Source organism: Orcinus orca, chromosome 10, assembly GCF_937001465.1.
Source record: "Orcinus orca chromosome 10, mOrcOrc1.1, whole genome shotgun sequence".
NCBI classification, from domain to species: domain Eukaryota; kingdom Metazoa; phylum Chordata; class Mammalia; order Artiodactyla; family Delphinidae; genus Orcinus; species Orcinus orca.
Genome location: NC_064568.1, coordinates 97,333,945 through 97,349,963, shown reverse-complemented (window position 1 = coordinate 97,349,963; position 16,019 = coordinate 97,333,945). Strand labels below are relative to the sequence as shown.

The following is a 16,019-nucleotide window of genomic DNA, read 5'->3' as shown; positions in this document are numbered from 1 at the left end:
TTAATTATGTTTACATATGTCTACATAGTGAATTTTTAAAATTCTGCATGGCAAGAAAGAAAAGAAATAAAAAAGAAATCACAAAGAAGACCAGTAATAAACATTCAACAAATGGAGAGACGCATTTGAAACTCATATAAATAAGCTCATACTCAAAGGAAAGAAAGGACTGGTTTTTAAAAATATATTTAGAGCTATACATTATTATTGATTAAAGTCTAATAAATTACTTCAAAACTTAACAGCTTAGAACAACCAACATTTATTATCTCTCAGTTCCTGAGGATCGGGAATCTGGGAGCAGCTGGCTTAGCTGGGAGGCTCAGGCTCAGTGTTTCTCATGATGGGATTGCAGTCAAGCTGTTGGCTGGGGCTACAGTCTCATCTAAAAGCTCAGCTGGGGCTAGAGGACCCACTTCATTCATGTGACTCTTGGCAGGAAACCTCACTTCCTTGCTGGCCACTTGCTGGAGGCCTAGGTTCCTCAGCACTGGCCTTCTCCATCAGCAGCTGGCTGAGATTGCAGCTTATTTCCTTCAGAGTGAGGAACTCAAAAGAGGCGCACCTGGGCTTCCCTGGTGGCGCAGTGGTTGAGAGTCCGCCTGCCGATGTAGGGGACGCGGGTTCGTGCCCCGGTCCGGGAAGATCCCACATGCCGCGGAGCGGCTGGGCCCGTGAGCCGTGGCCGCTGAGCCTGCGTCCGGAACCTGTGCTCTGCAACAGGAGAGGCCACAACAGTGAGAGGCCCGCGTACCGCAAAAAAAAAAAAAAAGCGCACCTCCAAGAGAGAAGTACAACATCTTTTACAAGCTAATCTTGAAAATGACATACCATCGCTTCTGCCATATTGGTATTGGTTCACTCAGACCAACCCTGGTACAGCCTGAGCGGGGCTGCACAAGGATGTGAATATCAGGAGGTGGGGGTCATCTGGGGCTATCTTGGGGGCTGCCTGCTACAAGTGCCTACAGTTCAATAAGGAAAAAAAACCCCTCAAAACAGAAAAATAGAAAAGAGATATAAAAGTCTGTTCATAGAAATATATATAAATTATACATACTAAAATATCTTAAACATAAAAAGATGCTCATCCTCACTCAAAATAAGAATAATGTAAATTAAAACTATATTGAGATACTGTTTCTACCCATGAGATTGTATAACCCACTGTATTGTTGAGGATTTGGGGTAACAGGGTCTCATATCTTGTCAGTGAGTGTAGATATTGGTAAAACCTCTATGAAGAGTGATTTGGCAATAACTATCAATAGTAAAAAAAAACCACATTTCCTTTGATCCAACAATTCCACTTACAGGAATTTATCCTAAATATATGCTGGCACATATGCAAAATGGTATCTGTATGAAGATCTTTATTGCAGCATCCACTTATAATAGCAAAAGATTGGAAACCATCTGAATTTCCATCAATAGGGAACTGATTACATAAATTACGGTAGTATACATATAATAGAATTCTTTTAATCTCTTAAAAACGAATGAGGCAGCCCTCTTTACACACATTTATGATTTTCTCCAACATGAACTGAAAGATGTGAAAACAAGGTGCAGAACAGCATGTCACTACTGTGAAAAATATATATATATGCTTGTACATGAATATAGTATCTCTAGAAGCATACGCAAGAGATTGGAATTGTCGTTTGCTTTTGTAGAGGGGACCTGGGTGGCTAGGGAATTAAGGGTATGAGAGAGACTTACTTTCTATGCATTCCTGTTTTTGAATTTTATAATATGTGCATGCATTAACCACTCAAAAATAATTAAAATATTTTAAAAAGTATATTGTAATAACCTGAAATGATGGTGCCCTGAGCTAAACTGGTGTCAGTAGAAACAAAGAGAAGTAGAATTGGCAGGACATGGTGAGTAATTGGAGTGGTGAGTAGGAGAAGGAAGTGTCCAGAAAGGTGCTCAGATTCCTGCTACAGGCACCCAAGAGGATAGAAAGGTAGAGAACCTAAGGATATAGCTCTTAGAAGAAAATATATATATTTTATAAGACAATTAAGTTTTATAGAAAAGCCGCATTTTAAAAAACTAAAGCCTCTTGTTTTCTGTACTGTTCAATAAGCTTCTTGTAATTAGAGATTATATTTTAAATTTCCTTGTATCTCTTACAGTACATAGTATGGTCTTTGACTTGTTATAGATGCCCAACAGATATTTGTTAGATAAATGTCTGAAAATTAATTTTTAAAAGTGTGTTTTATCTTTTCAGAAGGATTTATCTGCCCAGATATTTGCAGAGTGTGAGCCTCAAATAAATTGAAAATAAAATATCTCATCATCTCTTTATCTGAGGGTGAGGGATCACAGGTGGAGAAAAGGTGAAGTTCATGCAGCAAGTTGCTCATGAGAACAATGCGTAGGGCTTTCAAAACATAAGATAATTTGTTTTAATATCTCTAAGAAAAGGGAAGAGTAAATTTAGCCAGCAGAGGGCTCTCATCATTCCATTTTATTGTAGGCCTAGAACTATTCATGAGATAGAGAAAAGTGCAGTTGAAGACCAGAAGAGGGTATATATCCTTTCCCACTCCATTGACTTTATACTACCATTGTAAGGACATCCTGCCAAGTTATCTTATTACAAGATGAGAGAATTGAAACTAGCAAACTTGCTTTAAATACTCTGTCTCCAAATGGCAAGGAGGGGCTCCTTGTCTTTTGTTAATCGAAAAATGAATTTCTCTCTGATGCCCTATAATAAGGCAAGGACCGCGTGGGAGGTATTCCCATATGTCGGGTGGAAAGAAGTGGGGAGTTACAGTGAGGCCTAATGTAAGCTACCTGAAGTGGTGATGTTTGCTGAAATTTTAGGGCTTTATGAAGACTTAGAGGGTTCTAAAACCTAGGATTGCTGGAGTCTATGGCATTTACAGTTTTTCATTGCCTTCTCTCATTTTTATATTGTTGGGTCACTCGTAATGGTCTCCTGTTTGTATTTTAAGTTAGGGAATGATTGGGACCCTTTTGTGGATTTTGTGAAGTCATGCAGACAGTAAGTTAGATTTCCCATTAAAATCTTCTGACTCCTGGTGCCCCCACTGGCTGCTTTGTGCTCTGTGATTTCACACTGAATCCACCAAGGTCACAAGTGACAACCTATAAATATATCCCTCCTTGGATTAATAGAGCCTTTGAGTTAAGAGAGCAGAGAAGGAAATGGATGTTTATTGAGTGCCACACACTGGGCTGTGTTCTAGCTTCATTATTATAGTCCATCCCTAAAGTAACTCTAACACAAGGTAAGTATTGCTCCCCCAATTTATATAGGAGGAAACCCAGACCTGAAAGGTGGAATGAGTCACCCAAGATGGTAAATGTTGTGGGCGAACTGGATTTTGCCTACCCGTGAAGCTCATCTTCTTTCTGACATTGCAGTAGCCCTCATAATGTGAGCTTATACCTTGGGTTTTCTTTATCCTCTGGCTACCCAAGGATTCCTCTCCCCAGGCCATTCAGGGGTCTTTGGAAGTGTAGCTCATTGGTTGAGCAGTGTGTTCCATAGCCTCTGCAGTGTGTGCCGAGAGTGTGGTTTAATGGGGATTGCAGCAGCATCACAAGGCCCCTCCACACAGGTGGTAGGAAAGGGAGGGGTAGTGTCCCCCAGCCCTCCATCATCCGGAGTGCAGGGGGCAGTGACAAGACCCTTGCAGGTCTCTTGCAGTAACCGCCATGGTTTGGCCATGGCTATTCTCATCCCAGACACTAACGTTCTCTGACCGTTGGATGGTCTGCAGGGAAACACAGGCAGGGTGGATGAGCCACCAGAATGATTGTACATATTGATCATTTGTGTTGAGCTTGGGTAAGAATGGGCTTTGCCCCCAGGAGGACGTATGCTTCTGGATTTGTCCTGACCCCTTTACACCTTCTCACCCAGTTCACCTGGTAAATAGTGTCACCTGAGCAGGATGGTAGTGTGAGGCTGGTTATAAAATCTGTAGCCATGGAGGGCAGTGGCCTTTAGCACCTCAGTCCGGAAGCCACACCCAAGACCATGGCCTCGTGAGCATCATTAGAACATGTGAACATGTGCCAAAGACAAACCTCTGCAGTGCAGACCCCACCTCTTGCAGCCTGGCCCCTAAAGCAGAGAATTTTGAAACACCAAGTCCCCTTACAGTCATGTGTGGAACAGTCTCAGAGTTTAATTTTCTTAGCAAAACTCATACTATTAGATATTTTCAGAAATCTGTTCCACTGAATGGACTCATCTGAGGGAGGACAGACTGTTGTTTCCTTGATTGGATGATGTGGGATTTTGGGAGACTCTTGAATGAAGAGAGGGGAGAGAGAGTTTGTCACACGGAAGCTGAGGGCTTATTACAGGCCTGTGAGTCACAGGGGCTGCAGGCAGGTGATGGGGAGAGGGGTGAATGAGTGCGGGGCCGGCGTGGAGCGGAGCCTGGGCAGGGTGGGGTGCAGACAGGGAGGGAGGAAGTGAAGCCTGGGAAGAGGAAAGGCAGAGGAGTGAATGAGGCTAACCAGGATTCTCCAGAGAAGCAGAACCAAGAGGGCTGTGTGTGTGTGGAGAGAAGGAGGGATGGAGAGCGAGAGGGAGAGGTTTCAGGGAGGTTGGTTCACGCTGTTGCGGAGGTTGGCAAGACCTAAATCTTCAGGGAGGGCCGGTGGGCTGGAGACCCAGCAGAGCCCAGGCGGCAGTCAAGCCCAAAGGCCGACTGCTGGCAGAGTTCCCCACGGCTGCGGCTGCGTTCTGCCGGTCTGGAATTTGTCACCGCTAGGGAGCTGTGCTGAGATCGGCGGATAGACGTGAGAAAGCCCAACCGGGACGCTCCGGAGAGGACTGTGAAGCATCCTCAGAGCCTGGCCCCTCACTCTGCCTCAGGGTCACCTCTGATACTGCGTGCGAAGCGAGCAGTCAATTATGCCACCAGGTGTGCCAAGCGCTAGGATGGCGGGGTTTCAGAAGGCAGCTAGGGTAGAAGACGGTGGCTCTCCCAGGAGACGTTGAAAGCAACTGCAACTTCTTATATTCAATCAGACCTCAGCTGCTGCCATTTCCAAATAATATTCGATCAGAATTCCCATATATCAGTGCTTCCAACTTTGGCTGCACGTTGGAATGACCTAGACGTGTTTTTAAAACTCCCAATGCCTAATCCATAGCCGGGAACAATTCAGAATTTCTCGAGGAGGGATCTGGGCACAAGTACTTTTATAAGCTCCCCGGGTGACTCCAGATACATGGGCCAGGCTGAACAGCTCTGCCATATACAGCTCCAGCAGCTTTGTTCTACGGTTGGCCCTGAGTAACACAGATTTGAGCTGCACGGGTCCGCGTTTATACGGATGTTTTTCTGTAGTAAATACGGCAGTACTACATGATCTGCTGTTGGTTGAATCTGTGGATGTGGAATAGTGAATACAGAGGAACCTCGGATACAGAGTGCTGACTATAAGTGATATACAGGTTTTCCGCTGTGTGGAGTCGGCGCCCCTAATCCCTGCATTGTTCAAGGGTCAGCTGCATTTCCTTCCCCACCTCCCCTATGTGAGGCTCCCCCAATGTCCATTTAACCCGTTTCCATGGCCATTCAAGCTGCTAGGGCTCTGGAAAGGGAGTTTTCCACAATAATGTGATTTTCCTGGGGCCTGCACTTTCTCACATTGTATCAGAGGGTTTAAAATTAAAATGTTTAACGTTTTGACCTTGAGGAGCCAGCAGGAAGGGTTGATCTTCTAGACATCATGAAGGAAACAGAAGCAAGATTTGGTAGAAGTTACATGGTATAAAGAAAAGGGGGCATCTGAACTGACCAGACTGGGCTTGGGCTCCATTTTTCTGGGGTGATTCTTCCTTGGGCAAATTCATCAGCCTCACTGAGCCTGTTTCTTTATCCTTAACATTGGGATAATAATGTCTTTTTTTCAGATAGGGAGGGACTAGAGATAATGAATAAGTAAATGGCTATCCTGTAGTGGGCGTTCAATAGATGGTATAAACTGCTGGTGACTGCTTGACTTAAGACAGACAAGACAGAGGAATTAAAAGCCAAAATTTGATGTCCAGTGACCCCTGACCCTCAGTTCTCTCATTTGTAAAACAGGGATAATGTGTTGGGTTGGATAGCATCCCCCCAGTATTTATGTCCACTTGGAACCTCAGAATGTGACCTTATTAGGAAACGGGGTCTTTGCAGGTGTGATCAGTGAAGGATCTCGAAATGGAATCATCCTAGATTTAGGGTGGGCCCTAAAACCAATAACTCACATCTTTATACAAGAAAGGAGAGGGGAATTTGGACACAGATTCCAGATTTCCTCTAAGGTAAGAGACACAAAGACATACCAAGTAGAATGCCATATGAAGATGGAAGCAGAGGAGTGATGTGGTCACAGGTGAAGGATTATCAGAAGCCACTAGAAGGAAGGATTCTTCCCTGGAGCTCTCAGAGGGCACATGGTGCTGCGGACACCTTAATTTCAGGCTGTTAGCCTCTGGGACTGTGAGAGGATAAGCTTCTGGGGTTTTTAATCCACCTGGTTTGTGGTCCTTTGTTATGGTAGCTCTAGGAAACCAATTTAGGTAGTAATATAGTACTTCTGGGTTATTGGAACTATAAATGAATTTATATTGTAAATATAATTAAATTTAGAAATGGTAAAATTTTAGCTGTTAATTAGGATTATTTAGATATTGGATAAACAGCCTAGTCTGATGATATTCTGTGCTAGGAGCCAAGGCCGCTGGCACCTGGAGGGTCTTTCAAGGGTGACCGTTTGAGAGATGGAGTGAAATAACGAGTGTTGCATGTAGCAGGGGGCCACGTGAGAGGCAGTAAGGCAATAAGTAAAAGTCAAATTGCCGCCTGCCCTGGGCTCGTCTACCCACCAGTCAGGGGAAAAGGGCTCCCTGCCCTTTGATCTCAGGTGCACTAGCACAACCCTTTGTGACGCACACATAAACACACGCACACTCAGCTAGTTCAGACTTTGCTGGCTCTCATCCTTGGACACCCGCTCCTGGAGTTGTGATTTCAATCTCTGTCCCAATAAGCAGCCACAGACCAGAGATTCATGTGCACATGACATTTTCGTTGAACCCACTGGAATGTACGGCAAAGTCTCCCTTTATCATTGTTGATACAGTCACACAAGTAACCCCTGCAAATACTCCATGCCTAGGGTCTAATGTGGCTCCCAGGTGGGCCCGGGAGAGTTTCATCTGTATGTTGGAAGAATATTTTGCAACAGGTCTTTTCTTTCTCTTGACGTGAAGCTTACCCAGAAATCCACTTCGCTGGGCGGGGAGACTGACTGAATTAGCTGCAGATAGATCTCTTGGCCTCTTCCTCTGAGTTGGGTGATATAAGGGCACTAAAAGGTCACGATGGCAGGAAGTCTGGCAGAGGAAAATATAGGCAGTGCCAATGCAATTTATTTTACAGTAAAAAGAATTTTAGTTAACCCCATGACTTTAAAAATTGGCAAAGTTGAGTCAATGCATGTACATAAAATGTCAACACGAGTGCATTTTAGAATTTAGTTAGAAAATTTTTCAAATGGAGTAAAACGTGCCTAGATTGAGAGTTTTCAGAACCCTGTACCAGATTCCTGGCAAAGTAGAAGTCGTATAGCATTTGTTTTCCTAACTCTACGTCATCTAACTTCATAATTTGAATCTTAATAAAATTAAGTGTTGAGTGAAAACAAATCCCAAAAGTATAACCAAATATATTGGCTCAGGCCAGACTTAAGCCTCAGCGGAAGGTTTTGTAAGCTCTCGTAGTGGAAGTGTTTTTTCTCTTCTTCCTGTCAGCATCTCAGAGGAGCTGAGTCTGGCAGAGCAGCTGCTAACAGAATGAGCTGGAAAAACAAGGCTTGGTTCTGCATTCCCAAAGGTGCTGCAGGATGAAAGGATACAAATCCCAAACCCTAATGCAAGGGCCTGGGTGATGGCCACCATGTTCCTGTCCTCAGGCCATGACGTGCATATGGCCAGGGCCATACACGTAGTAGGCACTTTACCATTACTTGTTCAGTGAGTGAATGAATCCTACAGTACAGTGGAGTGCAGTGTTGATCAGCTTATTGGTTGCAACCCTATTGTTGTATTAAGAAATCAGTTTAAAGGACTTCCCTGGTGGCGCAGCGGTTAAGAATCCGCCTGCCAACGCAGGGGACACGGATTCGGGCCGTGGTCCGGGAAGATCCCACATGCCGTGGAGCAACTAAGCCCGTGCGCCACAACTACTGAGCCTGCGCTCTAGAGCCCGCGAGCCACACCAACTGAGCCCGTGTGCCACAACTACTGAAGCCCGTGCGCCTAGAGCCCATGCTCCGCAACAGAGAAGCCACCGCAATGGGAAGCCTGCGCACCGCAACGAAGAGTAGCCCCCGCTCGCTGCAACTAGAGAAAGCCCGCGTGCAGCAAGGAAGACCCACTGCAGCCAAAAAAAGAAAATCAATTTAATGGTCACAATATCTTTCTTTTTTTAAAATTTTATTTATCTATTTATTTTTGGCTGTGTTGGGTCTTCCTTGCTGCACGTGGGCTTTCTCTAGTTGCAGCGAGCGGGGGCTACTCTTCGTTGCGGTGCGCAGGCTTCCCATTGCGGTGGCTTCTCTGTTGCGGAGCATGGGCTCTAGGCGCACGGGCTTCAGTAGTTGTGGCACACGGGCTCAGTTGGTGTGGCTCGCGGGCTCTAGAGCGCAGGCTCAGTAGTTGTGGCGCACGGGCTTAGTTGCTCCACGGCATGTGGGATCTTCCCGGACCACGGCCCGAATCCGTGTCCCCTGCGTTGGCAGGCGGATTCTTAACCGCTGCGCCACCAGGGAAGTCCCACAATATCTTTCAAACAATAGGATAGAAAATAATAGGATAGAAAATAAAGTGTTCTATCACACGTGTTAAAAGTGTGTGTGTGTGTGTGTGTGGTGTGTGTGTGTGTGTGTGTGTGTGTGTGTGTGTGTTTCTGCTGAGCCATGATGTAAAATGTATTTCTGAAGGCATCAGAAGCTCTTCAGGCGCCAATGGAATCTATTTTTCTCTTTGCTGTCTCCTCTCTTCTTAGGTATGGTGACAACCCAACAGTAACTTCTCTCCCCAGCCATAAAGCAGGTTTAAATTCTTGTAGTGCCAGCTAGTTAGTCAAGACTGGAATCATAAAGTGTGGCATGTCACAGCTGTGCCTCCTCTTTCCACTCCTATAAAGGGATGCAGAATTTTGCTGACCCATCAGTGGCTAAGATCACTGTCTATTCTATATTGCGGTACTCTAACCATAGATTAGCTCTCTTAGGGAGGGGTGAGAGTCAAGACACACATACCTAGCCATTTCTTGGCAGCCACGTGGTAAAACACTGTGAACTCGTTAAGGTTTGTCCTCCAAGTCTGCAACTGACCCTTTCTGTACCGTTGCTTTTCTCACAATATCCCCATTTTTATTCTTCCAAGCATGCTTCCTCCCATATTAAAACTTGCTTTTAAATAATCAAATAACAGGTATCATCTGTGAGGAAGGGGTTAGCAGGCACCTAAAGGAAAATAAATTCAGGTCTAAACGAGATTTTAAAGATCAGTCTCCCTGATTTAGACCCTAGTGGCCTATAGGCTCTCCTTGGGCTAATCAGGGTCATTCTAATAGTCCAATCTGGAGTGTCACCTGCATGCAGTCTTTATTCTGCAGGCCTTCCCTCATCTTTTTTTTAAATCAAAATTTATTTTTTCTGTGTCCCATTCTATCAGTATGCTTTCCACTGCTGGATCACATGAAATTATAATATGATCATCATTGTCAGTAGGATCCTGGCATTTAAGATGGAGAGAGTATCTTAAATGAAACAGTGAGTCTCATGTTGGGAATCTCAGCTTCTGGGAAAGGAGGAAGCTATTTGGTGATTACGCCTGTAAAATTAATAAGTTGTTAGTAATTCTCAAGTCAGCCTGTATGTATTTTCATTGCTTCCTAATGGTATGGAGTTAGGCGTTATTGGGGATACAGACAACTACCTGGCCTCAAGGAGTTTGCAGTTAAGCAAGTGGAATGGGGAATCTTGGATGCCAAGCACTTGCATCCATCACTTTAAATGATATTATTTAATCACAGTAGGGATTATCTTATGACTTTAAGGAACCAAGGCTAAGAAACGTAAACTGTTTTCCCCAGGTTCTATGTAAATAGTGAGTGGTGGAGTCAGGATTTAAATTCAGATCTGGTCTGGTTCTGATGCCTGTGTTCTTTTCAGCATTCCACATTGTTATGGACACAGAAGCCAAGAGGGAGAGGTGAAGAGAGCAATAGAAGTCTGTGTGGGGCGGATGTGGCCTCCTATGGGAGTTTAGAGGAGGAAGAGCCCAATGCCCTGGACCAGTAAGAGAAAACTTTTTAGGAGAACTGGGAAGTGGCACTCAGATAGGGCCAGAAGCCATGAAGGACAGCTTATTTGATAGTAGCTGGAAGAAGAGAGGTCTTTCCAGGTAGGATGACCAATAAAGGAAAGGCTTGGGAGTAGGAATAAGAATGTGCTGAAGAACAGAAGGGGGGGAGATCTGATTAAGGGAATGAAAATTATTCATGTGGGCTGCCGTCTCTTTTACTGTATCCTAATTCAGTTGAGTGAGGGGGAGTCATCGCGGGAGATGGTTTCCCTCTAAGGGACAGGAGCTCAGGAAGCTCAGCCTTCCACACAGTCTTACCTGGAACCACTGCCTCTGAGAAGGATGTTCCGGGTCCCCAAGGAGAGGGGCCTTTCTCTAAAGTCCCTGATGATGCAAGTGGTGAGCTTCCAGGGAGCCAGGGCAAGGGAGCCAGGTGTTTCTTTCTTCCCTTTTTGGAATCCAGGGCAGTTTCAATTTACATTACACAGCTTAATCCACAGAAACAGGAGCCAGAGGCTGGTTCTTTCTCTCTCTCTCTCTCTCTCTTTTTTTTTCTTCTCTCCAAGACACAGAAACCTTTATTTTCTCCCTACACCACAAACCAGTGCTGTTAAATAATATTGGATAATTGCACCTGTCGTACTCCCCCTATTGTGCTGAAGAAAAATAATTGCTGGTTTTCTGCTTTGCAGTTTAGCTGTGACTCCATCATTTGACTTGGAGCATGTCATTTTCTCCCATTTTAGACTGTGTACAGTCAAACTGTGTGAAAGGACTCATAGATAGCGGCCCTGGGTGTGTGAGTGGGCGTGGGCCTCATTCAGCAATGATTTCTAATTTATACAGCATTGAAAATCCACAGCTATAAATAAACAGTTCTGACTGGCTTTGCTGCCTACTCAAATGCTTTATTAAAAAAAAAAAAAAAAAGGAAGCACCAACTGCATGAGAATGGGAAATAATATCTGGACATGGATTCTGGTTGCTGACACTTGTGCCCTCGCAGGGGGGATACCCAGACTTGGGATGGGTTCAGTGCTCATCCAGGCAGCCTTCTGGGAGGCCCAGCCTCCCCACTCTTTCCTTGCCCCGCCTCACACTCCCCATGTGCAGGCGTAGCGTGTTTGGGGATTACAGTATGTGAAACTGACTTCCTGTTATGACAAGTATTGCAAGCGAGTAGGTGCAGAGGACCCAAAAATAGCTTGAGAAATGTATGACCCATTTGCAGGGAACATGGGGCTAATGTACTGTTTAGGCAAACAAGGTAAGTCTTCTCCCCAAACTCAAAATTGATGTCACATGTGAGATAGCAACTCCAGAATATAAGCACAGGTATGGACCAGTCCATGAAGCAGTAGTGTAGCTCCCCCTGCCTGTATGGGTGAGAGTTTCCACCAAGTTGTGGTCCCTAACCCCTTCTTTTGTGTAACCTTGCAGATGTACATACATTTTTGCTTTTGAAAATAAAGGCTTCCAGATGCTCAGTTCCTGCTTTGTTCTGTAATAAAGAGGAAGGAAGGTGGGCTTGGGAATCAACCATCTGTGTGACCTTGGATCGGTTTTTTTCCCTTTCTCTGAACCCAGTAGTGTGCTGGAGAGAGTTTGTACAGGCTCACAAGGATTCAGTGGTTCTGTGTCTCTCTTCCCAACTCTGCGTTCACTGACATGTTGGTAGCTTGAAAAAGGTCATGTTGGAGTGTTTACACCATGGCAATGGGCAAACTATAAATCAGGGCCTTAAAGTTTTCTTTTTTCCAGAGCGTTGGATTTTAAACGTTTACAGCACACCAACATCAGAAACTCAGTTTGCTCATTTGTAAAATGAGGACATAATATATTTTCTACTTTTAAGACTTTTGTGAAGATAAAACGAGGTCATGGAGGTGAGAGTGGCTCTGAATTACATGACACTGTACAAGTATTATTGCTGGTTTTCTCATCATTTGGTTTGTATTGTTGTTTTCTAACCACTAAGGGCCAAACACAGCCTTATGTAGGCAGGTAATACTGTCTCCCTTTTAATGAATGTTTAGTCAGTGTTCATTACAGGTGTTTTGTTGCTTCTCCTTTCTTAAGCTATACCAGCACCAAGGAAGCACTGTGTGCTTACATATACACTCAATGGGGAATGGTTCTGAGGTGTTTCTGGTGTTGGAATAGATATTGCACAGTGGCCAGTCATGCAGCAACCACAGTTTAATTTGGTCCTGGGGATAGTGAAACCACAGATAGAAATCTGCAGGCTCATCACAGCCAAGAGCTTACTATGACTCCGAGAAGGATGCAGCCCGAGTCATCTTTGGGGTGTGGAAAATTTGGGTGATCCCCTGCGGGCTTCACATTTGGAGAATTTCCACTGTGACAACTGCTTCTGGGCTCCTGCTGAGACAGGTGCTAGGAGCAGTCAAGAAGCAGCAGGTGTGGGAAAAGAGGTGGTGTTCCCAGCTCAATCCAAAGACTTGAGGCTCATATTTGTATAACTGTAGAGGAGTAGGTTTCAAGCAGTTTGCTTGGTGCCTGTCCTAGTCTTGCCTTGGACTACCTGCCCTGTTGGGATAGTCTGCTCTCTTCTCTAAGCCTATCAGACTGCCCTTGGTGTCCATTTCAACCAGATTTCTCCTCTATAATGTTAGGTTGGGAAGCCCAAGTACAATTTACTCTGGTGCCCACACCCAACCCACATGGGCCTGTTGACCCATCGATGGACTTGAACATGTTTACCTACTACCAGTCATTTGTGTTCTTTACAGAATGTGTCTGTAAATAAAGACCGAGAAAAATCCTCTAGGAAAGTTAAAGCAGGTTCATGAATGTGCTTGTTAATCATCTGACGGTCAGCTTTGTTAAACCGTGAACTATCACAGCAAAGTGCTTTGTACTTACAGCAGTCTCAGCAGTCATCATAATCATATCACCTCCCATCCAGATTATTCCCCAAGTAAAATGTACATTTATTTGACAAATTAATCAATATACCAATGGAAGAGATTTTGACAATATCACTGTGTTCAATGTCTACTTGCCCCAAATGCTTGCTCACAAGAGGGACAGATTTACCAATATTTTTTATAACTTATTTTCTCATTGCCCCAGTTAATTTGCTATTATACTAGGTAGACAGACAACTTCAGAAGCAGCCATCTCCCTACATTTCCATTTAGATTGAGAAAAAAATAGATGAGAAATCCATGAAAATAACTAGCTTATGAAAGTGCCTCTTTTTAGGAAAATTGGGATTTTTCAAAAATGGCACAGGACTGGGAGTTAGAAGATATGGGAGACAAAAGCTTTTATTTTGGTTCTGACGCTAATTCTTTGGCCTCATGCAGGTAACTTCTCATCTAGGTCCTTAGCATCCTCCTCTGTAAAGTGAATAGTTTGAGTGATCCTAAGTTCCTTTCTCTCTCTAAACATTCTCTAACACCACATTTACGTGAGTTTTTTTTGCTTTTGGCCAGGTGTTGACCACAGACTATCCTCCACAGAGGTCAGACGGATGTAACAAATTCTGTGACAGCAGGAATTGTTTTGGGTGTGTCCAGTAAAAGTTTTAAAAAGACAAGAGTCCTCAAATTCAGCTACCTTCATAACTCTCTTATGAAATTTAAATATCATTCCCTGTCCTTTTTACCTTCCTATGTTGCCCCACCACCTCCCTGCACCAGGAAGAAAAAAAGATGAAAAAAACTCCTGTTTTCTTCTTCCTTAGTTCTTGGAAAATGGTGTCTAATTACTTCCTCTTCTTCCTTGGCTGCATCGTGTCACCTGCACAAATAAGAACAGAAAGAGACCTTAGCCTTCAGGGTTTCCCTAATGGGTATTCTTCTGTGGGTGGACATTCACCCTGACTTGGGACAGTGGAAAGTTGAGGAAGCTTTTCCGAAGGCAAGATGATGTATTTTAAAGAGCTCTGGAAAACCACCAGCACCGCCGCAAGGGCAAGAAGGGGCATCTTACTGTCCTACTTGGTGCCTGGCTCACAGCCACCCGGCTGACCAGCAGTGCAGTTCATATCGCGTGGCTCTGAATATGTCCTGTGGACCACTGATGGCTGTTGCTTTTGGCCATGTGTTTGTAGGCTGCACACCGTTCGTCAACAAACTTTGAGACTTTGTAGATGGAGATGAACAAACCGCATCAAATGAGAGAGGAAAGAGAAGAATGGATATTCACCTAACTAGGGGCCGTTCTGTGACCTCTCACCAAATCAGTTTATTGGGCTGGGTACTGGCCCAATAAAGAAAAGTACTGGCATATTGATTTAGTTTTTAGTAAGTTTATTACTAATTGTCATAAGTAATAAGCATATTACTAATTAGGAATTACTAATTACCCATCTAATTGTAGCATTAGATTTCTAGAATGACTTCCATTTAGCCAACCATGGGTACCTCCATATTTAATGATCACAAATCTTTACATAAACTTTGAAACTTTGAAAACTTCATTAACTCATTGTCCTTCCTGTCTGTTGCCAAATGCAGTCTTTTTTCAGCTCAGCCTCTTCTCATCCATTCTGGAAGTTACAGCCCTATTACTTCTGGCTCGGTATTACCATAGCAATCTCAGCTCCCAAGGCCATGCTTTATGCTTCAGACCCTGCCCCCTCCATCACTTATATCTTTAATAGTAAATTTTAAATATCTTATAATTTTATTTGCTGGAACTCCCCTTCTCAGAGGCTTTAGTGACTGATGACTTGAAGTCCTCCTGTGGCCCCCTCATCACACTGATTTTCTAGGGCAGACAGCTCCTAATCACACAGCCCCTGTGGCCACACTTGAATTCATGTCTCTCAACATTTTTAGGCGCAGTCCTCTCCTTCCTTCTACTCCTCGTCAATCCATACTATATCCAGTCACTCCAGTGAAGCCTAGCTGATTTATCCAGCTTTACATGCTTCGTGTTCTTTTCATTTATGCTTCCACTTGTTTTTCATTTTTCCCCAGTTAGGTCTTTTCTACATTGGGTCTATAAGGACAAACACAGTATCTTCTCTTTTCTAAGTATACACTTAGGGCTTTTAATGAATCAGTTTTCAGATAAATAACACATTAATTCTCCTGTGTTCAAGAGCTTGGTCAGTATAACTTCTCAAAGTTGTTCCCTCTGTGGTCACTCTGAGGGCACCTAAAACTTTGTTTATCCATGTTGCTACCAACCCTCAACACTTCGAATCTAACTGTAATCAAAACCTCACTTCTTCAACCCAGGGTTCCAAGGATTGGAGATTCCTTCTCCAGTTAGGAAACACAACAGAACATGATGGCTTAGAGAGAAACAGCAGAAGCAGGAGGAGAAGTGGTGGTGGAAAGTTCCCCTGGGGGAGGAGAGCAGATGGCTCCTTCCAGTGGATCCAGGTCTCCCCTGTCCAACACCATGAAGCTAGATAGAGCACCAAGGAATTCCCACATGCCCACCTGTGTGCTAGAGAAGGCACCATCCCCAGATGTGTCTCTGTGTGGAGCTCTAACAGTCATTTCATTCTGTAGAGACTTACACAGTGTGACTATCACAGAAATCACGTTTTTCTTTTTGTTTCTAGCAGGTGGGGATGGTTCCTTAGTCCTAAATTCTTATGAGGCTGCGCAGTCTCTAGACTTCTTCGAGTCTTCAGAATTTATCTCTGACCGTGTTGCCACAG

General features: G+C 44.1%; 1 protein-coding gene across 1 annotated transcript in view; it reads right to left on the bottom strand.

Moving 5' to 3' along the window:
- Positions 1-13,160: 13,160 nt before the first annotated feature.
- Positions 13,161-16,019, bottom strand: part of ADTRP (androgen dependent TFPI regulating protein) — a 70,583-nt gene continuing 67,724 nt past the window's right edge. Inside the window, exon 7 of the mRNA XM_012534333.3 lies at positions 13,161-14,140. Coding sequence (XP_012389787.2) covers positions 14,106-14,140 — 35 coding nt within the window. The 3' untranslated portion in view covers positions 13,161-14,105. The remainder of the gene's footprint in view (positions 14,141-16,019) is intronic.